At 45.9% G+C, this 17,851-nt stretch overlaps 1 protein-coding gene across 1 annotated transcript; it reads right to left on the bottom strand.

The window, feature by feature from the left end:
* Positions 1-9,197: 9,197 nt before the first annotated feature.
* IER5L (immediate early response 5 like) lies at positions 9,198-12,237 on the bottom strand. Its single transcript, XM_043990377.1, has one exon. The coding sequence runs from the start codon at positions 11,905-11,907 to the stop codon at positions 10,720-10,722; it is 1,188 nt and encodes a 395-aa protein (XP_043846312.1). The 5' UTR covers positions 11,908-12,237; the 3' UTR covers positions 9,198-10,719.
* Between the last annotated feature and the right edge of the window lie 5,614 nt (positions 12,238-17,851).

Below are 17,851 nucleotides of genomic sequence, written 5' to 3'. Positions count from 1 at the left end.
TAATTTATCAGGTGCTTATGAATATGCAGATGAAGGCTCCAGTTTCTAAGCGCCTGTTTCAGAGAGGCTGAGCTGGGACTGGGACTGCTGCTCCCATCTATGTTGTTAGGGAAAATGTAGCTAGGAAGAGTCCTTGCAAACCCCCCATAACATACCCTAGACCCAAAACACTGCTGTCTTATCCTCTCTTCTTCTCAGTCCTTCTGCTAGAGGACATTGCTGAAGGAGAAGGGAAGTCCGTTCAGTCCTCTTTAGGTAGAGGTGGCCAGGAAAAAGTGGAGGGCTTGGAGTGAGGGGCAGGGGGGGGGGGAACATTCTGTTAGGGAAGATAGAAAGACATCTGTGTAGAACATAATACTGTACCTCAAAGTTCCAGACTTTGGCCATGAATCCAGAGAAATAGGCAGAGGCAGCAGCTGGTCCTGTTTAATGAGTTGGGAAGAGAAATTATGGGATGTTTACAGGAAGGATATGGGTGAATGGGAAGACCTTTATCAACAAGCATTTATTTATTAAGCACCTACTGGGTGCCAGGCATTAGGCTAGGTGTTCTATATGTACATATATATGTGTGTGTGTATATATATATTCCCATATATATGTATACACATACATAAAATAAATGCAAGATAATTTCTAGAGGGAGGTACTGACAGTTGGAAGCATTGGAGTGGGCTTCCTATAGAGCCAAGCTTTGAAGGAAACTTGAGGTAGAATTGAGGAGGGAGGGCAATCTCTATATGGGGGCAGGGTGGGGAGGGGAAGCCTGTATAAGGGCAGGGGGGACCTCATTCCAATATTTCTTAACTTTTCACTCATAGCTACTATAACACTGCCATATGATCCATCCTCTTGCATATTGTAGTCAACCTCAATTGGGACAGCTAGGGCAGGGAAAGTGTTAATTGAATTTTCTAAGGACTTCAATTGAAAAGGCATTTATTGGGGGCAGCTAGGTGGCATAGTGGATAAAGCACCAGCCCTGGATTCAGGAGGACCTGAGTTCAAATCCGGCCTCAGACGCTTGACACTTAACTAGCTGCGTGACCCTGGGAAAGTCACTTAACCCTCATTGCCCTGCAAAAAAAACCCTGAAAACAAAACAAAAATGAAAAGGCATTTTCAAGTGCAAGACACTCCTGGGTACTGAGGACACAGACCAAAACAAAACAGTTCTTGCCCTTAAGGAGCTTATATTTTACTGGGGGATACAATACATTTGTGCACAGGTAAGTAAATGGAATCTGAAAAGGGAGAAAGAGCACCAACAATTAGTGGGGCTCAGGGAAGGCTTCACAGAGGGAAGGTGATACTTCCTTGGAGGCTTGAAGGAAGATAAGGATTTGGAGAGGTGCAGATGAAGTGGGGAGGGAGGGAAGTATGTCCCAGGTGTGATGGATTAAGCAGAAATCTATTAATAAATCCCAGGATTGGGGGGGAGGCTGAAAAACTTGGGCATTTCTCAAATTGAAAGAGATTTTAGACATCCTTTAGTTCAACGACTTCATTTTGCATATAAGGAAATAGAGAATTGGAGAGAAGAATTGGATTCATGTTACTTGCTGACTTCTGATTTGTGAAGTGACTTGCTTAAGGTCATACAGTGAGTGTTCTTTTTGCCCATACCATACTCTTGTTTCAGCTTTGAGTATTGAGAACCTTTATAAAATACATTTGTTGTTAAATGCTTGTTGATAAAACATATCTTCCCTGTGAATATATCCTTTAAAATCTCTTCCCAACCCATTAAAATTTAGCAGAGTCAAGTATGGTTTAGTGAATTTGAAAATTAAAAAAATTATCTTGAAGAGCCTCTAGGCTGGGTGAATTGGTGGGGAGAGGGATCATAAGATTCAGAGTTGGAAAGGGCCTTGGAGAATCCCTGGTGTACTCTCATTACACAAATAATGAAATTGAGTACTGGAGAATTTGATCTAAGTCCATTAGATTGTGAGCTCCTTGAGGGCACGGATTGTCTTGCCTCTTTTTATATCTCCTGCATTTAGCACTGCATTTGTACATCTATCTATAGATATCTATATAGAAAAAATAGATATTTAAGTCTATCAATCTGTCTGTCTTCCCTATAAATTCTGAAGGCTTTCTCTCCTCTTCTAGTATCTTTCCTCTAGTCTCTTTTCCTTAGTTCCCCATTACCCTCTACCCCAACTTGACAATAACCCTTGTTTGTTTCAAGACTTCCACCTGATGCCCCTTTCTCTCTCTGGGCTTCTTTCCATGTTTTTCTGCCTTCTCCAATGAGGCCAAGCCCCTCTCTTTTCCACTTTTTGTTTCTTTCACTCTAGTCAGAACAGCTTATTCCCTATGGTAGAAGCACCATCATTCTCTTTTCAAATCTCTGCTCTTGCTTCACCTCCTCTCAGAAGCCTGCTTTGGTTCCATAGGCAATCACCCTTGTTTTGGGAAGCTTAGAGGACAGTGTGTATATTTAGTAATGTATTTAACCACTGCAGCAGGCTGGTTGCCTAGAGTCAAGCTCTCAGCTAGGACTGAGTAAGGCATGTTGAGGACAGCAAGACAGGCTTCCAGTGCCTTGCACATAGTAGGTGCTTAATAAATTTTTATTGGTTGATGTGACTTGCCCAGGTTTTAGAAGTCATAATTGAAACTAGGTCTTTTGACCCTAAATCTAGTGCTCTCCACCATAGCACAAACTGCCTCTCTAATTCTGATTCACAATTTTCATGACATATAGCATGACTCCCACATCTCTATATTCAGCCCTAGTCTGTCTCCTGAGCTGTAGTTCCTTATCACCAAGAGCCTGTTAAATGTTTTGGACTGGATATTCCACAGGCGTCTCAAGATCAACATGTCTAAAACAATATTCATCATTTACCCCAAACTCACCCTCTTCTGAACTTTCGAACACCATCCTTTTAAGTCATACCTGGAAGTTATTCTCAACTCCTCATTCTCCATATCCAGTTGTTGTAAAGTCTTGATTCTACATCTACATCTCTTGCATATGTCTTCTCTTTTCTTAGAGGGATATGATAAATTGTTTCTCCTCTAACCACTCTAGCCCCTCATCCCGTCTTGGCGGGCCTATTGGTGTTTCCCTTAGGTTCTTCACTAATCTTTCCTGCTTACAGCTGTCAGTGATTTTTCTTTTTTTAAATTTTATTTTATTTTAGTGGGGCAATGAGGGTTAAGTGACTTTCCCAGGGTCACACAGCTAGTGTTAACTGTCTGAGGTCGGATTTGAACTCAGGTCTTCCTGAATCCAGGGCCAGTGCTTTATCCACTGTGCCACCTAGCTGCCCCCGTCAGTGATTTTTCTAAAGCATAAGTCTGATGGTGTCACTCCACTATTCAATAAACTCTGGTGGCTCCCTATTATTACCTTTAGGTTCAAAACCAAACTCCTCATTTTGGTATTTAAGGTCCTTCATAATAATCTGGCTCTAACTGACTTCTTTTTTAATTCCTTTGACACATTACTCCTCTTCACAATCTCTACTGTTCAAACAATCTGAACTTACTGTTCCTTACACATGGCACTCCATCTCTCATGTCTACCTTTGCACTGGCTATCCCCTGTGCCTGGAATACACTTCTTCCTCACTTATCTCTTAGAATCTCTAATTTCCTTTAAAGCTAAGCTCAAACAATACCTTCTATATGAAGCCTTTCCTTATCCTTCCAGCTGCTAGTGCCTTCTCCAAATGATCTTGATTTATAGATTTATTTAGCATATACCCGTATATGTGTGTTGTCCTCCCCAGTAGAACATGAGCTCCTTCCTGTCCTCAGGAGGGGCCTCCTTCATTTTTGTATTGGTACATCCAGTGCCTAGCAGAGAGCATGACACATAGTGGGTGCTTAATACTTATTGATCAATTTATATAGCTGGAGAAAGTGTAGGAGACTGGGCTAAATGAGTACTAGTCACAGGATGCATTTGGCATGATGCTTTAAAAAATAAACCTATGTATACCACTCTACTTGTCATGTGTCTTTTTTGTTTGTTTTGGATAAAGTAAGAGGGCAGGGGAAAATTCCCATTCATTCGTCCATCCATCCATCCATCCATCCATCCATCCATCCATCCATCCATCCATCCATCCATCCATCCATCCATTCATCCATCTATCCTTTTATTTAGCAAATAATGTTTTAAGTCCTGTGTTTAGTGATAGGGGAGAAACAAAATAAGACATGCTGCCTGTACTGACAAAGAACTTACTATTTATTAGGGTTTCTGGTTCATTGAAGTGTTTCTGTATGCTGCAGACATATATACAACTACTGCTATACAAGAAGCACACATACATGTTCTAGCACACGTTTCTCTTTCAACCAGCACTGACAAGGACAGAAATAAATATTCAGACAATCACTACAGTGAAAGAAACACACTGGTTTATAACACTAAGGTGCCTATACATGCATGGAGAAACATCTGACACGAAGTCCCTCTGGCTGTTCCTTTCTCTAGGCCCAAGCCCTCCCCAGCCCAGGGTTTCTCTTGAGGCTAGAGGCAGCTCCCTGAGGGTCTTGGCTCTTTCCACCGCAGCAGGCTGGTTGCCTGGAGCAAAGCTCTCAGCCAGGACTGAGCAAGACATGTCAAGGGCAGCAAGACAGGCATGGTCCCAGGGTACTAGGAGAGCCTTACCTCTAGATGACCTGGGAAGATGGAACAGTCAAGGGCTCTCTGGGGAAGGCAGTACTTTTAGGCCACTTGTGTTCTCTTCGTCTCTCCCACTTCCCTTCTACCAGTTCCCTCCAGTCTGTCTCCACCCCCCCCCCATAAGACTCTAGAGGCCTTTTAGAGTCTCCTAAATAGGTCCACAAGCATTTATTAAGCACTGACTATGTGCCAGGCATTGTGCTGGAAAGAGAACCCCTTAGAAGACCAGCAAAAATGCATTTTAGGAGATGGGCCTTGTCTACCAGCTACAAAGCCTTTTCTGCTTCTGTGGGTTAGAAAAAACATCCAGTTTCTGATTTGGGCTAACAGAAAAATCCAGTAGGGGCAGTGCTCTCTAACTCCCAGAACTGCTGGGCAGACCAGCATCCCCCAGACACTCTCTTTCTATCAGTTCTCAAGGCCAGATGGCTTTCTTTCCTTTTCTATTATCTTTCCTCTAGTCTCCTTCCCTTAGTTCCCCATTACCCTCCACCCCAATAACCCTTGTTTATTTCAAGACTTCCACCTGATGCCCCTTTCTCTCTCTGGGCTTCTTTCCATGTTTTTCTGCCTTCTCCAATGAGGCCAAGCCCCTCTCTTTTCCACCCTTTGTTTCTTTGACTCTAGTCAGAACAGCTTACTCACTATGGTAGAAGCACCATCATTCTCTTTTCAAATCTCTGCTCTTGCTTCACCTCTTCTCAGAAGCCTACTTTGGATCCATAGGTAATCACCCTTGTCTTGGGAGGCTTAGGGGACAATGCATTTCAAGGACAGACAGTACCTGTACTTGAAAAAGATAAAATATATGGGGCAGTTAGGTGGTGCATTGGATAGAGCACAGGCCCTGGAGTCAGGAAGACCTGAGTTCAAATCCAGCCTCAGACATTTAACACTAGCTGTGTGACCCTGGGCAAGTCACTTAACACCAATTGCCTCACCAAAAAAAAAAAAAGGTTATTAGATAGTTCAATGCTATTAAACAAGCATTTAATAAGGGTCTACTATGTGCAATGATAAAAAAAAATATCTCTGCCCTCAAGAAAAAGATAAAATATTTTTAAAAAGAAGTCGACTTCTGGGCAGCTAGGTGGTGCAGTGGATAAAGTACTGACTGGATTCAGGAGGACCTGACTTCAAATCCAGCCTCAGACACTTAACACTCACTAGCTGTGTGACCCTGGGCAAGTCACTTAACCCTTATTGCCCTAAAAAAAAAAAGTCACCTCCCGGAGAGCAAATATCTTGATTGGGTAACTGACCTTTATGCTATTCATCATGAATTTTTAAGGTTTTTTAATAATCATAATAACGATAGTCTAATATCTGCATCCTGAGGGCAGGAGCTTTCGCTTCCTTTGGGTAAAGAGTGCTGTGGAACAGTGTTATATATAGTCGGAAAACTGTATTATGGTCAATGAGCAGACAGCAGTTAGGGAAGCAGAATAGTTTCCTTCAGAGATGGTCCACTTGTCACCTATGCCTCTCCCTCCTGCTACCCCAAACTTCTTTGCCTCTCTTGCTTTCTGTTAGACCAGTGGTTATCAAACTTTTTGGTCTTAAAAATTATTGTGGACACCCCAAAAGAGCTCTTATATCAACAGATTATATCTGTTGATATTTACCATGTTACAAATTAAAATGTTTTAGTTATTATTATGAAAATAATTTTAACTTCATAGACCTCCTGAAAAGGTTTTTGGGTTTTCCAGGGGTTTTTGGATTATACTTTGAGAACTGTTGTGTTAGACAAAGGACAAAGACAGCTAAGACAAAGACCTGAGATTCCCAAGTTGGGATGGAAGGAATCTCCTATTAGGGTGACAGACACAGTCAACTGTAGTGGAAAGACTCCCCTGGAGCACAAGAGAGAAACTAGATTCAAATTCCTGCTCGGGATCACTTACCCCATATGTGATCTTGGGCAAGTCACTTAATCTCTTTGTCTCCTTATTAGTAAAATAATGGGGTGGGTTTGACCGGATCTGGGCTTCTTAAGTCTTTCTTCCATAATGGACCACTTTGCCAGTCTTGGGAAGCCTAGGGAGCCCTTCTCAGAATGTCGTTGTTGTTTTTTAAATTAGTAATGGAAGGAAATGAAAAATTTCAGTTAGAGATTAGTGAAAATAAAGATGTAATTTTTTACATCCAAGTCCTCGGATTCCTGAAATCTCTCCAGCAAGCCCTGAGTCCAGGTTAAGAAGCCCTTCACTATAAACTCTTTTTCAGTTCTAAATTCTATGACCCCACAGGCTAAGGGGTGGTAGTGGTGTGTAGGATGTAGAGGGGTGAGATTGGGATTAGATGTGGAGCAGAAGGCTTCCCTATCCCCAACCTGTAAACCCAAAGCCCTGATTAGGAAGAAGAGGGAATTCAGGGAGGATGTGAGTTGAAAGAAGCTGGGAGGAAATTTTTTTTTGGAGGGGGGAGGTGTTCAGGGTGTATTGCTGTTTTACTCTTGGCCCCTCTGCCCCTCTCCTTTTCCCATTTCTCTGGCTATTCATATCCTCTGCCCACATCTCGGCGGCCTGGATCTCCCAACAAAGAGGCGCGAATCATAATTAGGGCTTGCTCTGTCCGCAGAGGAGAAACATCTGTTCCTCTTCCCATTTCCCCCATCGGGTTGTTTGCCCCCTCTCCGGAAAAGAGAGTCGTTCTCCAGCAGGGAGGTCCCTTTCTCCTCCCCTGCCTGAGGTTCAGGGCTGCGGATAGATTGTCAGATCAACTTCGCCTCCCGAAAGGCGGTGGCAAGGAAGCTCTTTGCAAGCCCCGGACCCCCATTTCCAATCATCCCCCGTTCTCAAAACGAACACTCGCTCCACTTCCCCTAAATGGGCACTAGGGGGAGCTCTGGCAACTGGCTTCGCCTTCTCCGCACGGTCCCTATCTGGGTTAGGTTGAGCTTAATAAAATATATATCTCACTATATATATTTCCACGGATTTGGAAAAAAAAAAGGTGGTGGTCGGGGTGGGGAAGGTATCAGATTCCCTTTCCCCCCACCCCCTCCAAGGGAACAGAGAGAAAGTTATGGTTATAGGGTAAAAATCATCCCCTTCCCCCCCGCCCCCATTCCTCCCCAAGCACCCAGGTCCCCGTTGCCCCCCACGGACTCGGTACCCTGGGGAGGACGGGTGGCAACTTCGCCCAGGGGAGGACGGAGGAAGGCAGGGAGCCCCTGCTGCAGAAGCAGCGCGCTCCTGTGTTGAGATCTAGATCTGGGCTGCTGCAGGGGAAGGGCTGGGAGGGCACACTTTAGGGTTGGGGGTGAAGGTGAGAGACAAGCGGGGAGAGATTTCGAGCTGATCAGGGAGGAGAGGCACACGAGAGAGACCGTGAGTGACGGGGAGAAAGCTGCTTGCGGTTCTCTTCAACACCCCCCCCCCTCCTCCACCCGTCTTTCCCCACCTTGGAAACACAGAGAAAGAACCCCAACCCAGGCAGCGGCAAAGGGCTTCAGATATATATTCATTTGGTTCTAGCCGTGAGACTTAGGAGCTTGGTATTTAAACGCTCTTCCATTCTAAGGCTATATCATAAGTGGTGAAAGGAAGAGAGTGCTTTTAGTGCCTTCATTCATTGCGGGGGGGGGGGGGGAGGTTATGGGGAAGAGAAAGAGAGGAGAAATCGTATGTGTCTATGTGTATGTATGTGTATATACATATATATACATACATATATATGTATATCAGTACACCACCAAGTGGCACAGAGAAGTGATAACTAAACTTAGAAAACTTGCCCGAGTTACTGTCAAGGAGGTGAAGATGCATCAATTGACAGAGAAGCTTTGGGAGAACCTAGTCTCCTGCCACTTTGGAGACAAAACCACCCCTGCCTCTCCTCTTGTTCTCACATAGATCCATTTTTTAAAAAGGGACAATAGGAATCACATCTAGAGAGATGATCTTGTTATGACCTTTGGGTGGGATTCATTTTTTAGATGATATTCTACATCCCCCCCCCCCCAAGACAGACCAGGCTGCCTCAAAGCCAGGATCAGTAAACAGTCTTCATCATACAAGACCTTCAATCAACTCCATCTTATATGATGTTTCTTACGATTGAAGTTTGAGGAAGAGGTCAGGTGTGGTTCTCTATTTGGGTTGCTGCAGACATAAGTCTGGGCTTTTTTATTCTAGGGGATGGAAACTTTGGAGACCTCCTTCCCCAGGAGAGGAGGGAGGGGCTCAGGTGAGGAGTGCTGGCTGTAGAAAACTTCATCTCTCAGAGATGGATGGGGATCTGTAAATGAGAAGGTTGAACTAGATGCTAAGGTCTCTTTCTCCTCTGACATTCCAATGTTATAAACTGGGGTGGGGGTGGAGAGGGAAGAGGGGAAGCAGGACTAATGTCCTTATTGGAGTCATTCCTGCACCCTCTATGGCCAATTCCAAGCCTTCCATGGACATGGGGTTAGCTCTCAGACGCTCTGAGGTCAGAAGGCTTGGGTGGTCTTTCCCAGGACTTCTACCTCAACCCTGTCTTTCCTTTCCCCAAAGTGTCTCTGAAGAAGAAAAGCACAGCCATCATATAATTGACTTTTTATTAAGATTATAAATTTAAACAAATAATCTGAACAGTTTTACCCGGTGATATACAATTTCATATGCACAAAATACAAGGATACAAACAAAGAGGGCAGTGAAGGGGATGTGGTGTCAAACTAGCAACTTTTGGGTGAGGACACACAATGTTGAGTGTGGCCTGTAAGACAGGCTGCCCAAAAACCCACCTTTTTACAACAAAAGGTCTTTAAACTAAAAAAAAAAATATTGATACATATCTGAAGACTACAGGACAGTATTCCTCACAAGACCAAAGGATGCTGGTTTGATGAAATCCGATTGAAGGCTGAAACCAGAACACTTAAACTTTAATAAACACACACACACCGCACTTGACCAGAGACTTGGTTAAAAGAAAAAAAAAGTTCTAAGTCGACTACTTTTCCTGGCTTCCCCACGGAGGGTTGGGGGGAAGGCGGGTGGGCTACAGATCAAGGTGAAGGTATAAATCTCCTCCCTTCCCTTCTTGAATGAAAATTAAGTCCAAAGAAAGGGCCTTAGCGTTGTGCATGATGGGAAATGTAGTTTCGTTTGCATGCCCTCCATTGGTCCCCCCACAAACATAGTGTCCAGCTCATGGGAGGGTCCAAAGATTTCTGGGAAAGAGCTAAGGTCAGAGAAGAGTGAAGCCCCTCTGCTTGTTCTCCCCAGAATTACAGTTGTGGAGGAAGGAAGGAAAGAAGAAAGGTGTACATAGAAAGAAGAGTAGGGAGGGTGTTCAAAAGATAGCATTAAAAAGTGGAAATGTTTTTATTTCTGCCTTCCCTTTGAAAATGCTAGAGATCCAACTAGAGTCAGAGGCTGGCCAGGAATGGAAGCACAGGCTAAATGGAAGCCTTCCTCACGCTATTCCTCTTTCTCTAATTTTTCCTTTTTGGCCCAAAATTTTTCAAGAGGGAAAAAAATTTAGATCCACCTCTTACCCTTCCAGTACAGTTCCCTCCCAGCTGATTCTTGGATTCAGTTTAAAGAACTGACAGCTTTGATGTGGAATTCATCAGACACTAATCCTTCCAGGGATATGATAAATCTTCCCTCCTGTTTCCCCCTTAACCTGAGTGCCCCTAAGGGTAAGCCAGGGCACTCTCCTTAACCTGGGTCAACACCAGAGCCTAGGAAGAGTTTTTGGCCTCTAAGCAGGGTTGGTAACCCGTCTTTCCCCCCAAATTTCCTCTTGTAGCAAGCAGCCCTCGCCTCACGTGGCTGCCTCCTCCACCGTTCACCATTGCAATCGATACAATTAAAAAGAGAAAGATAAACACAAAGAATATTTAAATAGGCGCTTTTTATCTCTGCAAAAATAAAGTCCAAGATCTTACATTTTTTATTTTACAATTTATAAAACATTAGCTGTCTCCCCTCCTCCCCCACAGAACACCCTATAACTCCCCAGGCACCCCCTCCCCTCTTCCCCCATTTCCCCATGTCTTTTGTCTCCCACTGTTCCCGCACCCCTAACTGTGGCCGGGCACTCTCTATCCCAAGCTCCCCTGGTCCCTAGAAGGCCACGATGGCCCGAGTCCAGGCTCCCAGACTGGCCAGAGCCTGCTTGCTGCACAACTGCCCGTTCAGAGACTGCTCCGAGTCCGGCTGCCGGCTCACTAGCCCAGTGAATCCCGAGCCGAAAATCGAGATCAAGTTTGATATGTTGGAAGCGTCCGGGGACGACTCTGGGCAAAAGTCCTCAAAGCGGGCACGCTTGCAAGGGGTAAAGGGGGGCCCGCCCCCGGGGGGGTCTCCCCCCAGTTCCCCTCCCTCCTCCTCTTCCTCCTGTCCAGGGTAGTACTTGCGCTTGGTGCCTGGCAGCGCGGTCAGGGCCGGCACAGCGGGGCCCAGTCCCGGGGCGCCCTGCCCGCCGCCGCAGCAGCAGGGGCACTGCGCCGAAACGCAGCAGTCTTGGTGCAAGTAGCCGTTCTCCACTGTAGTCACCACGTGAGTGTCTAGGTCCAGGACGGTGGTCTGGCTGCTACAGTGTAGACTTCCCCCAGCAACCGGGAGCGGGCTGCCACCGAAGTCCGAGGTGAGCGGGTATACGCCGCCCGGGGCGCAGCAACCACCGCTCCGGTAGAAGCCGGGGGAGGCAGTGGAGGAGGAAGCAGCAGCAGAAGAAGCAGCGACGGAAGAGGAAGAGGAAGGAGAGGAGGAAGGGTCCCGGGCACACAAGGCTGGAGGCGGCGGCGGCTGTTGCTGTGGGGAAGGGCTAGGCTGGAGCGCCAAGGTCTCCTCCCGGTGGTGCGCGCCCGGCAAGAGCGCAGCGCACACGGGCTCCAACAGCTCCCCAGCGCCCCCGCCTCCGCTAGCTCCTCCCGCGGGCGCCCCGGCGGCGCAGCTCCGGTGCTGTTGCAGCTGCTGCTGGTGGTGGAGGTGGAGCTGATGAAGCTGGTGCAGTTGCTGCCGGGCCCCCGGATCCCGTTCCTCCGGGTCTCCGGGAAGTTGGAGAGGGCTGAACTCGGCCATTTCACCCGAGGAGCTCATCATCATGCCGCCGCCGCCCGAGTATGGGTGCTGCTGCCGACGGTAGAGTTCGGCGTAGCGCTCGCTCAGGTAGAGCTGCCGCGCGTTGCGGAGCACGTAGGAGACCAAGAGGTTCTTGTGCAGCTTAATGCCACCGCGCTGGGTCCGCGAGCTGTGGATCTTCCGCAGAGAGATGGTGATGAGGCTCTGAGCGTCCAGGGCGCACTCCATACTCCTCCGGAGGGACTCAGCACCACCAGCCGGCACCGCCTCCTGCCACCGCCGGGCGCATAGACACGCACAGCACCGCGCGGCGCGGGCACCGGGGAGACTTGGTGGGGAGATCGAGGTGGAAAAGATAGAGATGGGGGACTCGGGAAGGGGTGGGAGGCTGTGGGCAAAGGGTGGGGGATAGCTGCTTCCACAGCCCGCTGCTGCGATGTGGAAGAAGGAAAAGGAAAGGGTAGTCTCCGTTCAGCTGGTCGACATCGCTCGGAGAGGCGCTGCCACCATCCCCACCGCGCGCCCTGTCCGAACCCGACCGCGCAAAGCAATGAGCCTTCGCCGGCCCCAGCCCCCGCTATTTATCCGAACGCCAGCGCCCCGCCCCTCGCTCCCCAGGCCAACCAGAGTCCCCATCGCGGTCGGAGTGACAGGGGCTGCCCGCCCCAGAGTCGTCTGTCCGTCCAATCAGACCAAGGCGGTTCCTTTGTCCTATTCAAATAACGAACGGACCCAGCGCCGCTGCCGGCGCCGCAGTCAGCGCTGCCTGGAATGTTCTCAGGAGAGAGGGTTGGAGCTGCCGGAGCCGGGAAGGCTGAACCTGCAGCTGCCCCTTGTCCAGGACCGCGGTGGCTGTAAGAGACACACACCCCACCCCCTCCGCGCTCCTCTAGTTGCAAAAATAAACAAAGAGAAACAAAGCCAGTGCTATTCTTCCCTTCCCTTCCGCGACACGGCCCTCCGGCTCCCCACGGAGCTGTGCTGAGCGCTCACCTGCGCGCGGCGACTCCTCCCCTTCCCCGCCGCTCAGCCTCACCTGCGGCAGGTGTGTACGGGCGCCCCCTCCCGCACTCTCCTCGCGAGTAGGTTCCCGCCCACGGGCACGTGACCTACCTTTCGGCGCTCCCCCGCATGACACCTGCACGGACAGAAGCTCGCACAGGTTCAGCTTTCTCTCGAGGCCCTCTCCCAACGTGTAGGGTTGGTTCAGGGACTTCAAGCAGTTCCTTCTCTGACTTCTCCCCTTTACTCTCCGTCCTGTGGACCTTTTCTCATCACAAACAGCCTGCCCTATGTCGGACTGCCTCCTGTGTCACAGCCACCATCACTTCACATTTCTCCAATGGAATTTCCCGCTCCTCATCTCCCTCGTCTCAGGCCCTATGCTGTGTGTGTGTGAGGCAATTGGGGTTAAGTGACTTGCCCAGGGTCACACAGCTAGTAAGTGTTAAGTGTCTGAGGTCGGATTTGAACTCAGGTCCTCCTGAATCCAGGCCAGTGCTCTATCCACTGCGCCACCTAGCTGCCCCTAGGCCCTATGAATACATGGTCCATTATCAGCCCTGACCCTTCCCATTCACGTGGACACTTGGGGCTTCTTGCCTTTTAACAGGGACCCAAGCTGCCTTGTAAATAAAAGAATTGAGAAAACAGGAGAACCTAACTTTGGTTCAGAGTAAGAGAACTTGCCTTAGAGCTGAAAAGGACTCTCATTTGACAGATAAGGAAATGGTTGACCTCTGTGAACCAGGGAGGTGAGCTACCTGGTCTGACCCATTCTCTAAAGTCTTACAGGTGGATTACGAAAGTTTCTCTTCCAGACCTATGTCATTTTATGTCACCTAGAAGGGAGAAACTACAGAAACCTTTAAGGGTCTCTGGTTTAATAACTTTAGTTCCCAACTTCTACCACCTCAGAGAGTGACTGAACCTCCTGGCCTCTGAGAATCCATGGTGAGGAGAGAAAATCGAGACCCAGAGATTTTTTTTAATTTAAAAAAGTTTAATTAAATTAACTTTTTGATTATATTTTAAGTTCCAAACCGTCTTCCTCCTTCCTTTCCCTACCTCCACTAGAGAAGGCCACCATTTGACACATTTTTATATATATGTAAAACCATACCATGGGGGCAGCTAGATGGCGCAGTGGATAGAGCACTGGCTCTGGAGTCAGGAGTACCTGAGTTCAAATCCGGTCTCAGACACATAACACTTACTAGCTGTGTGACCCTGGGCAAGTCACTTAATCCCAATTGCCTCACTAAAAAAACAACCCCCCCCCCCCAAAAAAAAACCCATACCATGAATACTCCTATTTATCAGTTCTTTCTCTGGAGGTGGGTAGCATCTTACTTCATAAGTCCTTTGTAGATGATTTGAGTACTTATAATACTCAGAATAACTTAGTCATTCACAGTTGTTCTTTGAACAATATTGCTGTTACTGTATACAATGTTTTCTTGGTTCTGCTTATTTCACTCTTCATTATTTCATGCAGGTCTCTCCATGTTTTTCTAAAATCATTCTGCTCATCATTGCTTACAGCCAGAGATTATTCTTGACAAGAGCTAAGTCAATGACGTGTGAATTCAAGAGTGTGCCACTTCTGAAATATTAGCTTTTCAACACAAAAAGGCTAAGAGAATATCCAGAATTTTACTTATAAGTGGTAGACTGAGATAAGAAAAAAGTATTTGGGGAGTCAGTGGTCAGTGGGGCCTTCATATTCTCTACCCTCTGAAAGACCAATATAAGGGGAGCATTAACTAAAAGTAGAATGTGAATGCTCAAGACAATTCTTTTATCCCCAGAAGCAAGCTATTCCTCAGCAAATATAATATGTGTACTTTCTTTGTCCTCTTACCTTGAACCTAGGTTAGTTTCTTTTGTTTTCTCATTAAAAAAACCCAACAACATCTGGTTCCTTAGTATTTATGCTTCGTGGCAGTGCAACTTGCCCCTTAATTCTGGCTTTTCCACTTTCCCCAGCAACTGATCTCTACCATAGGGAGAGGTAGGAACTTCTCTAGGCTGCCTCAGGAAGTAGCTCTGCTTTGGGGGGCTTCACCAATTGGCATACTTCCCACTTTAAACCAGCCTAATGGCAAATCAAAATGGTATGAGTGACTTATGAATGCAGATGAACACAATGCAGATGTGCAGAAGTAGCATTCCAGGAGAAGCATGGTGTTTGTATGGGGAAGGGGCTGGAGGGAGGGAGAGAGAGGAGAGGAGAGACTGTAGATCCTCTTTTGCAATTGAGAAAGGGGAACTGTGTTATGTTGTGCAAAAAAATCATACAATGTCCAAGTTTGAAGGGACCTTATAATGTAGAACGTTAGAGCTAGCAGGGACCAGAGAACACAGAATTTAGAATATCAGAGCTGGAAGGCGCCCTTTAGTCTATAACCTGGAATGCTGGAGCTGGAAAGGTGCTCAGGATGTTGACTATGAGTGCTAAAAGGGACCTTAGAGATTACCTATGCCAACCCGCTCATTTTAGAGGTAAGGAAACTGAAAGAGAGTAACTACCTACCCATTGTCATTTGAATCCCAATCCAGTACTTTTTTTTTTTTTTGAAGGGCAATAAGGGTTAAATGATGGCCAGGGTCACACAGCTAGTAAGTATCAAGTGTCTGAGGTTGGATTTGAACTCAGGTCCTCCTGAATCCAGGGCTGATGCTTTATTCACTGTGACACCTAGCTGCCCCCACCCCCCTTTTTTTGTTTTTTGTTTTTTTTGTTTGTTTTTTTGGTGAGGCAATTGGGGTTAAGTGACTTGCCCAGGGTCACACAGCTAGTAAGTGTTAAGTGTCTGAGGTCGGATTTGAACTCAGGTCCTCCTGAATCCAAGGCCAGTGCTCTATCTACTTCACCACCTAGCTGCTCCTGACCCCACCCCTTTTAAAAAAAAAACTACAGGGTACCTCACATTATGATACATACACATAGAAATAAAAATATACCTTTACCTTCTTTCTTCCACCTGGCCTATACCCGGGTTGAAAAAGGTAAATTAGGGGCAGCTTGGTGGCGCAGTGGATAAAGCACCGACCCTGGATTCTGAAGGACCTGAGTTCAAATCCAGCCTCAGACACTTACTAGCTGTGTGACCCTGGGCAAGTCACTTAACCCTCACTGCCTTGCAAAAATAAATAAATAAATAAAAAGGAAACCGGTAAATTAACCCACAAAACACTCTTGACAGGGTCAGTTACACCTATTTTGTAGCTAGGACCATGGAGAGTCATGAGAAAGAAGTAAAAACATTTGTTTCAAGTTCTCATAAAATTGACCTAGGATGACTAATTTAGTGGAAATAGCATTGAGGGTAAGGAGAACTGGGCTTGAATCCTGCTTCCAATATTTACTAGTTGTGGGAACTTGGGCAAATCATTTTACCTCTCCAACCTCAGTTTCCTCATCTGTAAAATGAATAATATGTACTATGTAATTACTACGTTAAAGTGTTAATGGGCAGAAAATGCTCTATAAAACTCAGAATGTCCTTTAAATGTAAGTTATTGTGAATATTGTTAGGTCTTGGGGCTCAAACTCAATTCTCAAACCCAGAGAATTTGTTCAGTTTTATGATCTGATATATGGTGAAACAACCATAGCTATATTATTTGGGGAAATTTTAATTAACTTTTAAGTGTGTTAAAGTAAAGTAGGAACAGATCAAAGGCTTGAACACAATAAGCACTCTGGCTCCCAGGTTAGGATACTTATTATCCAATGGACCATGCTATTTTCTCCCCCTTCCCCTCATCTTTTTTGAAAGAAAATCAGAGCTAATTTTCTACTTTTATCCTAAAGCTCCTGGAATTGAGCTAAGTGCTTGGCACAATTCTGGACACATAGTAGGTACTCAATAAATAACTTGTTTAATTGAGTTGAATGTCACTAATCTTCCAACTTCACTCTACTCTGATCTTGTACTCCTTGTAGATTTGTTGGGAGACTAATTCCGTCATCACTATTTTGCTTTTTAGAAAGTTCTGACGTGCTGCAAATCCATCTTTTGAGTTTATAGAACAGAAGATTTCACCTCTTGATTTCAGAGCAACAAATCTATTCTGGTTCTTGCTCCCTCTCTCTCATCATCATCTCCCATCCCTGAGGATGTGAGGGATATATAGTATCCAGACAAATGGAAATGGTTAAATGAGCACTTAGCTCTTTTTGCTTTTTGCTTTGGGGTTGGATGGAGCTTGGGGATGTAGGAAAAGTTAGTTTTGACTTTTATAAGAAAAAACTTGCCCAAGCAGTATTTAAGTCTTAACTATTTGGATCCTTGCAGTGAATGATGGAAAGAATTGATATGAGTAGAATTTATCTTCTCAGGCTTATAGAATAAGAGAACTTTAGAAATGAAAAAAGACCTCTTAGAACTTCCATAACAGGTCCAGGTGAGAGGTACTTTCTAAGGTAAAAGGTCAGACTGGTTTATTTGGACTTCCTATGGAACTTGAGGTTAAACCTTTTAAGGGTTACTTAGATATCCCTAAGAAAGGAAGGATTGGGGAGGTAGTATAGCATGCTAGCTTAATTCCTTCCTGTTACTTGACTTGAAGAAAGCTAGGTGACTCAGTGAGTAGAAAGTCCTGGGCCTGCTGTCCGGAAGACCTGAGTTCAATGTGTCCTCAGACACTTACTAGCTGTGTGACCCTGGGCAAATCACTTAACCCCTGTTTACCTTAATCCACTGGAGAAGGAAAAGGCAAACCTCTCCAATATCTTTGCCAAGAAAACCCCATATAGGGCCACAAAGAGACTGAACAACTGAACAATGAAGGTAGGCTGGAGGAGGTTGAGCTAGACCTTTGAAGGATGATAGGGTTTGAATAGGAAGGAAGGCATTCTAGGTAGGAAGGGAAGAACCCAAGAGATCATCTAGTCAGTCAGTCTGTCAGTCCTCTCTCTGTTTATCTATCTATCTATCTATCTATCTATCTATCTATCTATCTATCTATCTATCTATCTATCTATCTATCTATCTATCTATCTATCTATCAAGAAACAGAAGCCTAGAAAGGCTGGATAAGGTAATGGAAAGAGTGAAGCACTTAGATTCAGAAAGACCTGGGTTCAAATCTCATCCCTCACAGTTACTAGCTGTGTAACCCTGAGCAAGTCCCTACTTCTCAGAACATCAGCTTCCTCGTATAT

The sequence above is a fragment of the Dromiciops gliroides genome, chromosome 2 (assembly GCF_019393635.1).
Source record: "Dromiciops gliroides isolate mDroGli1 chromosome 2, mDroGli1.pri, whole genome shotgun sequence".
In the NCBI taxonomy this organism is placed as follows: domain Eukaryota; kingdom Metazoa; phylum Chordata; class Mammalia; order Microbiotheria; family Microbiotheriidae; genus Dromiciops; species Dromiciops gliroides.
Note: the sequence above shows the minus strand (reverse complement) of the source record. Positions and strands in the feature narration are given on the sequence as shown.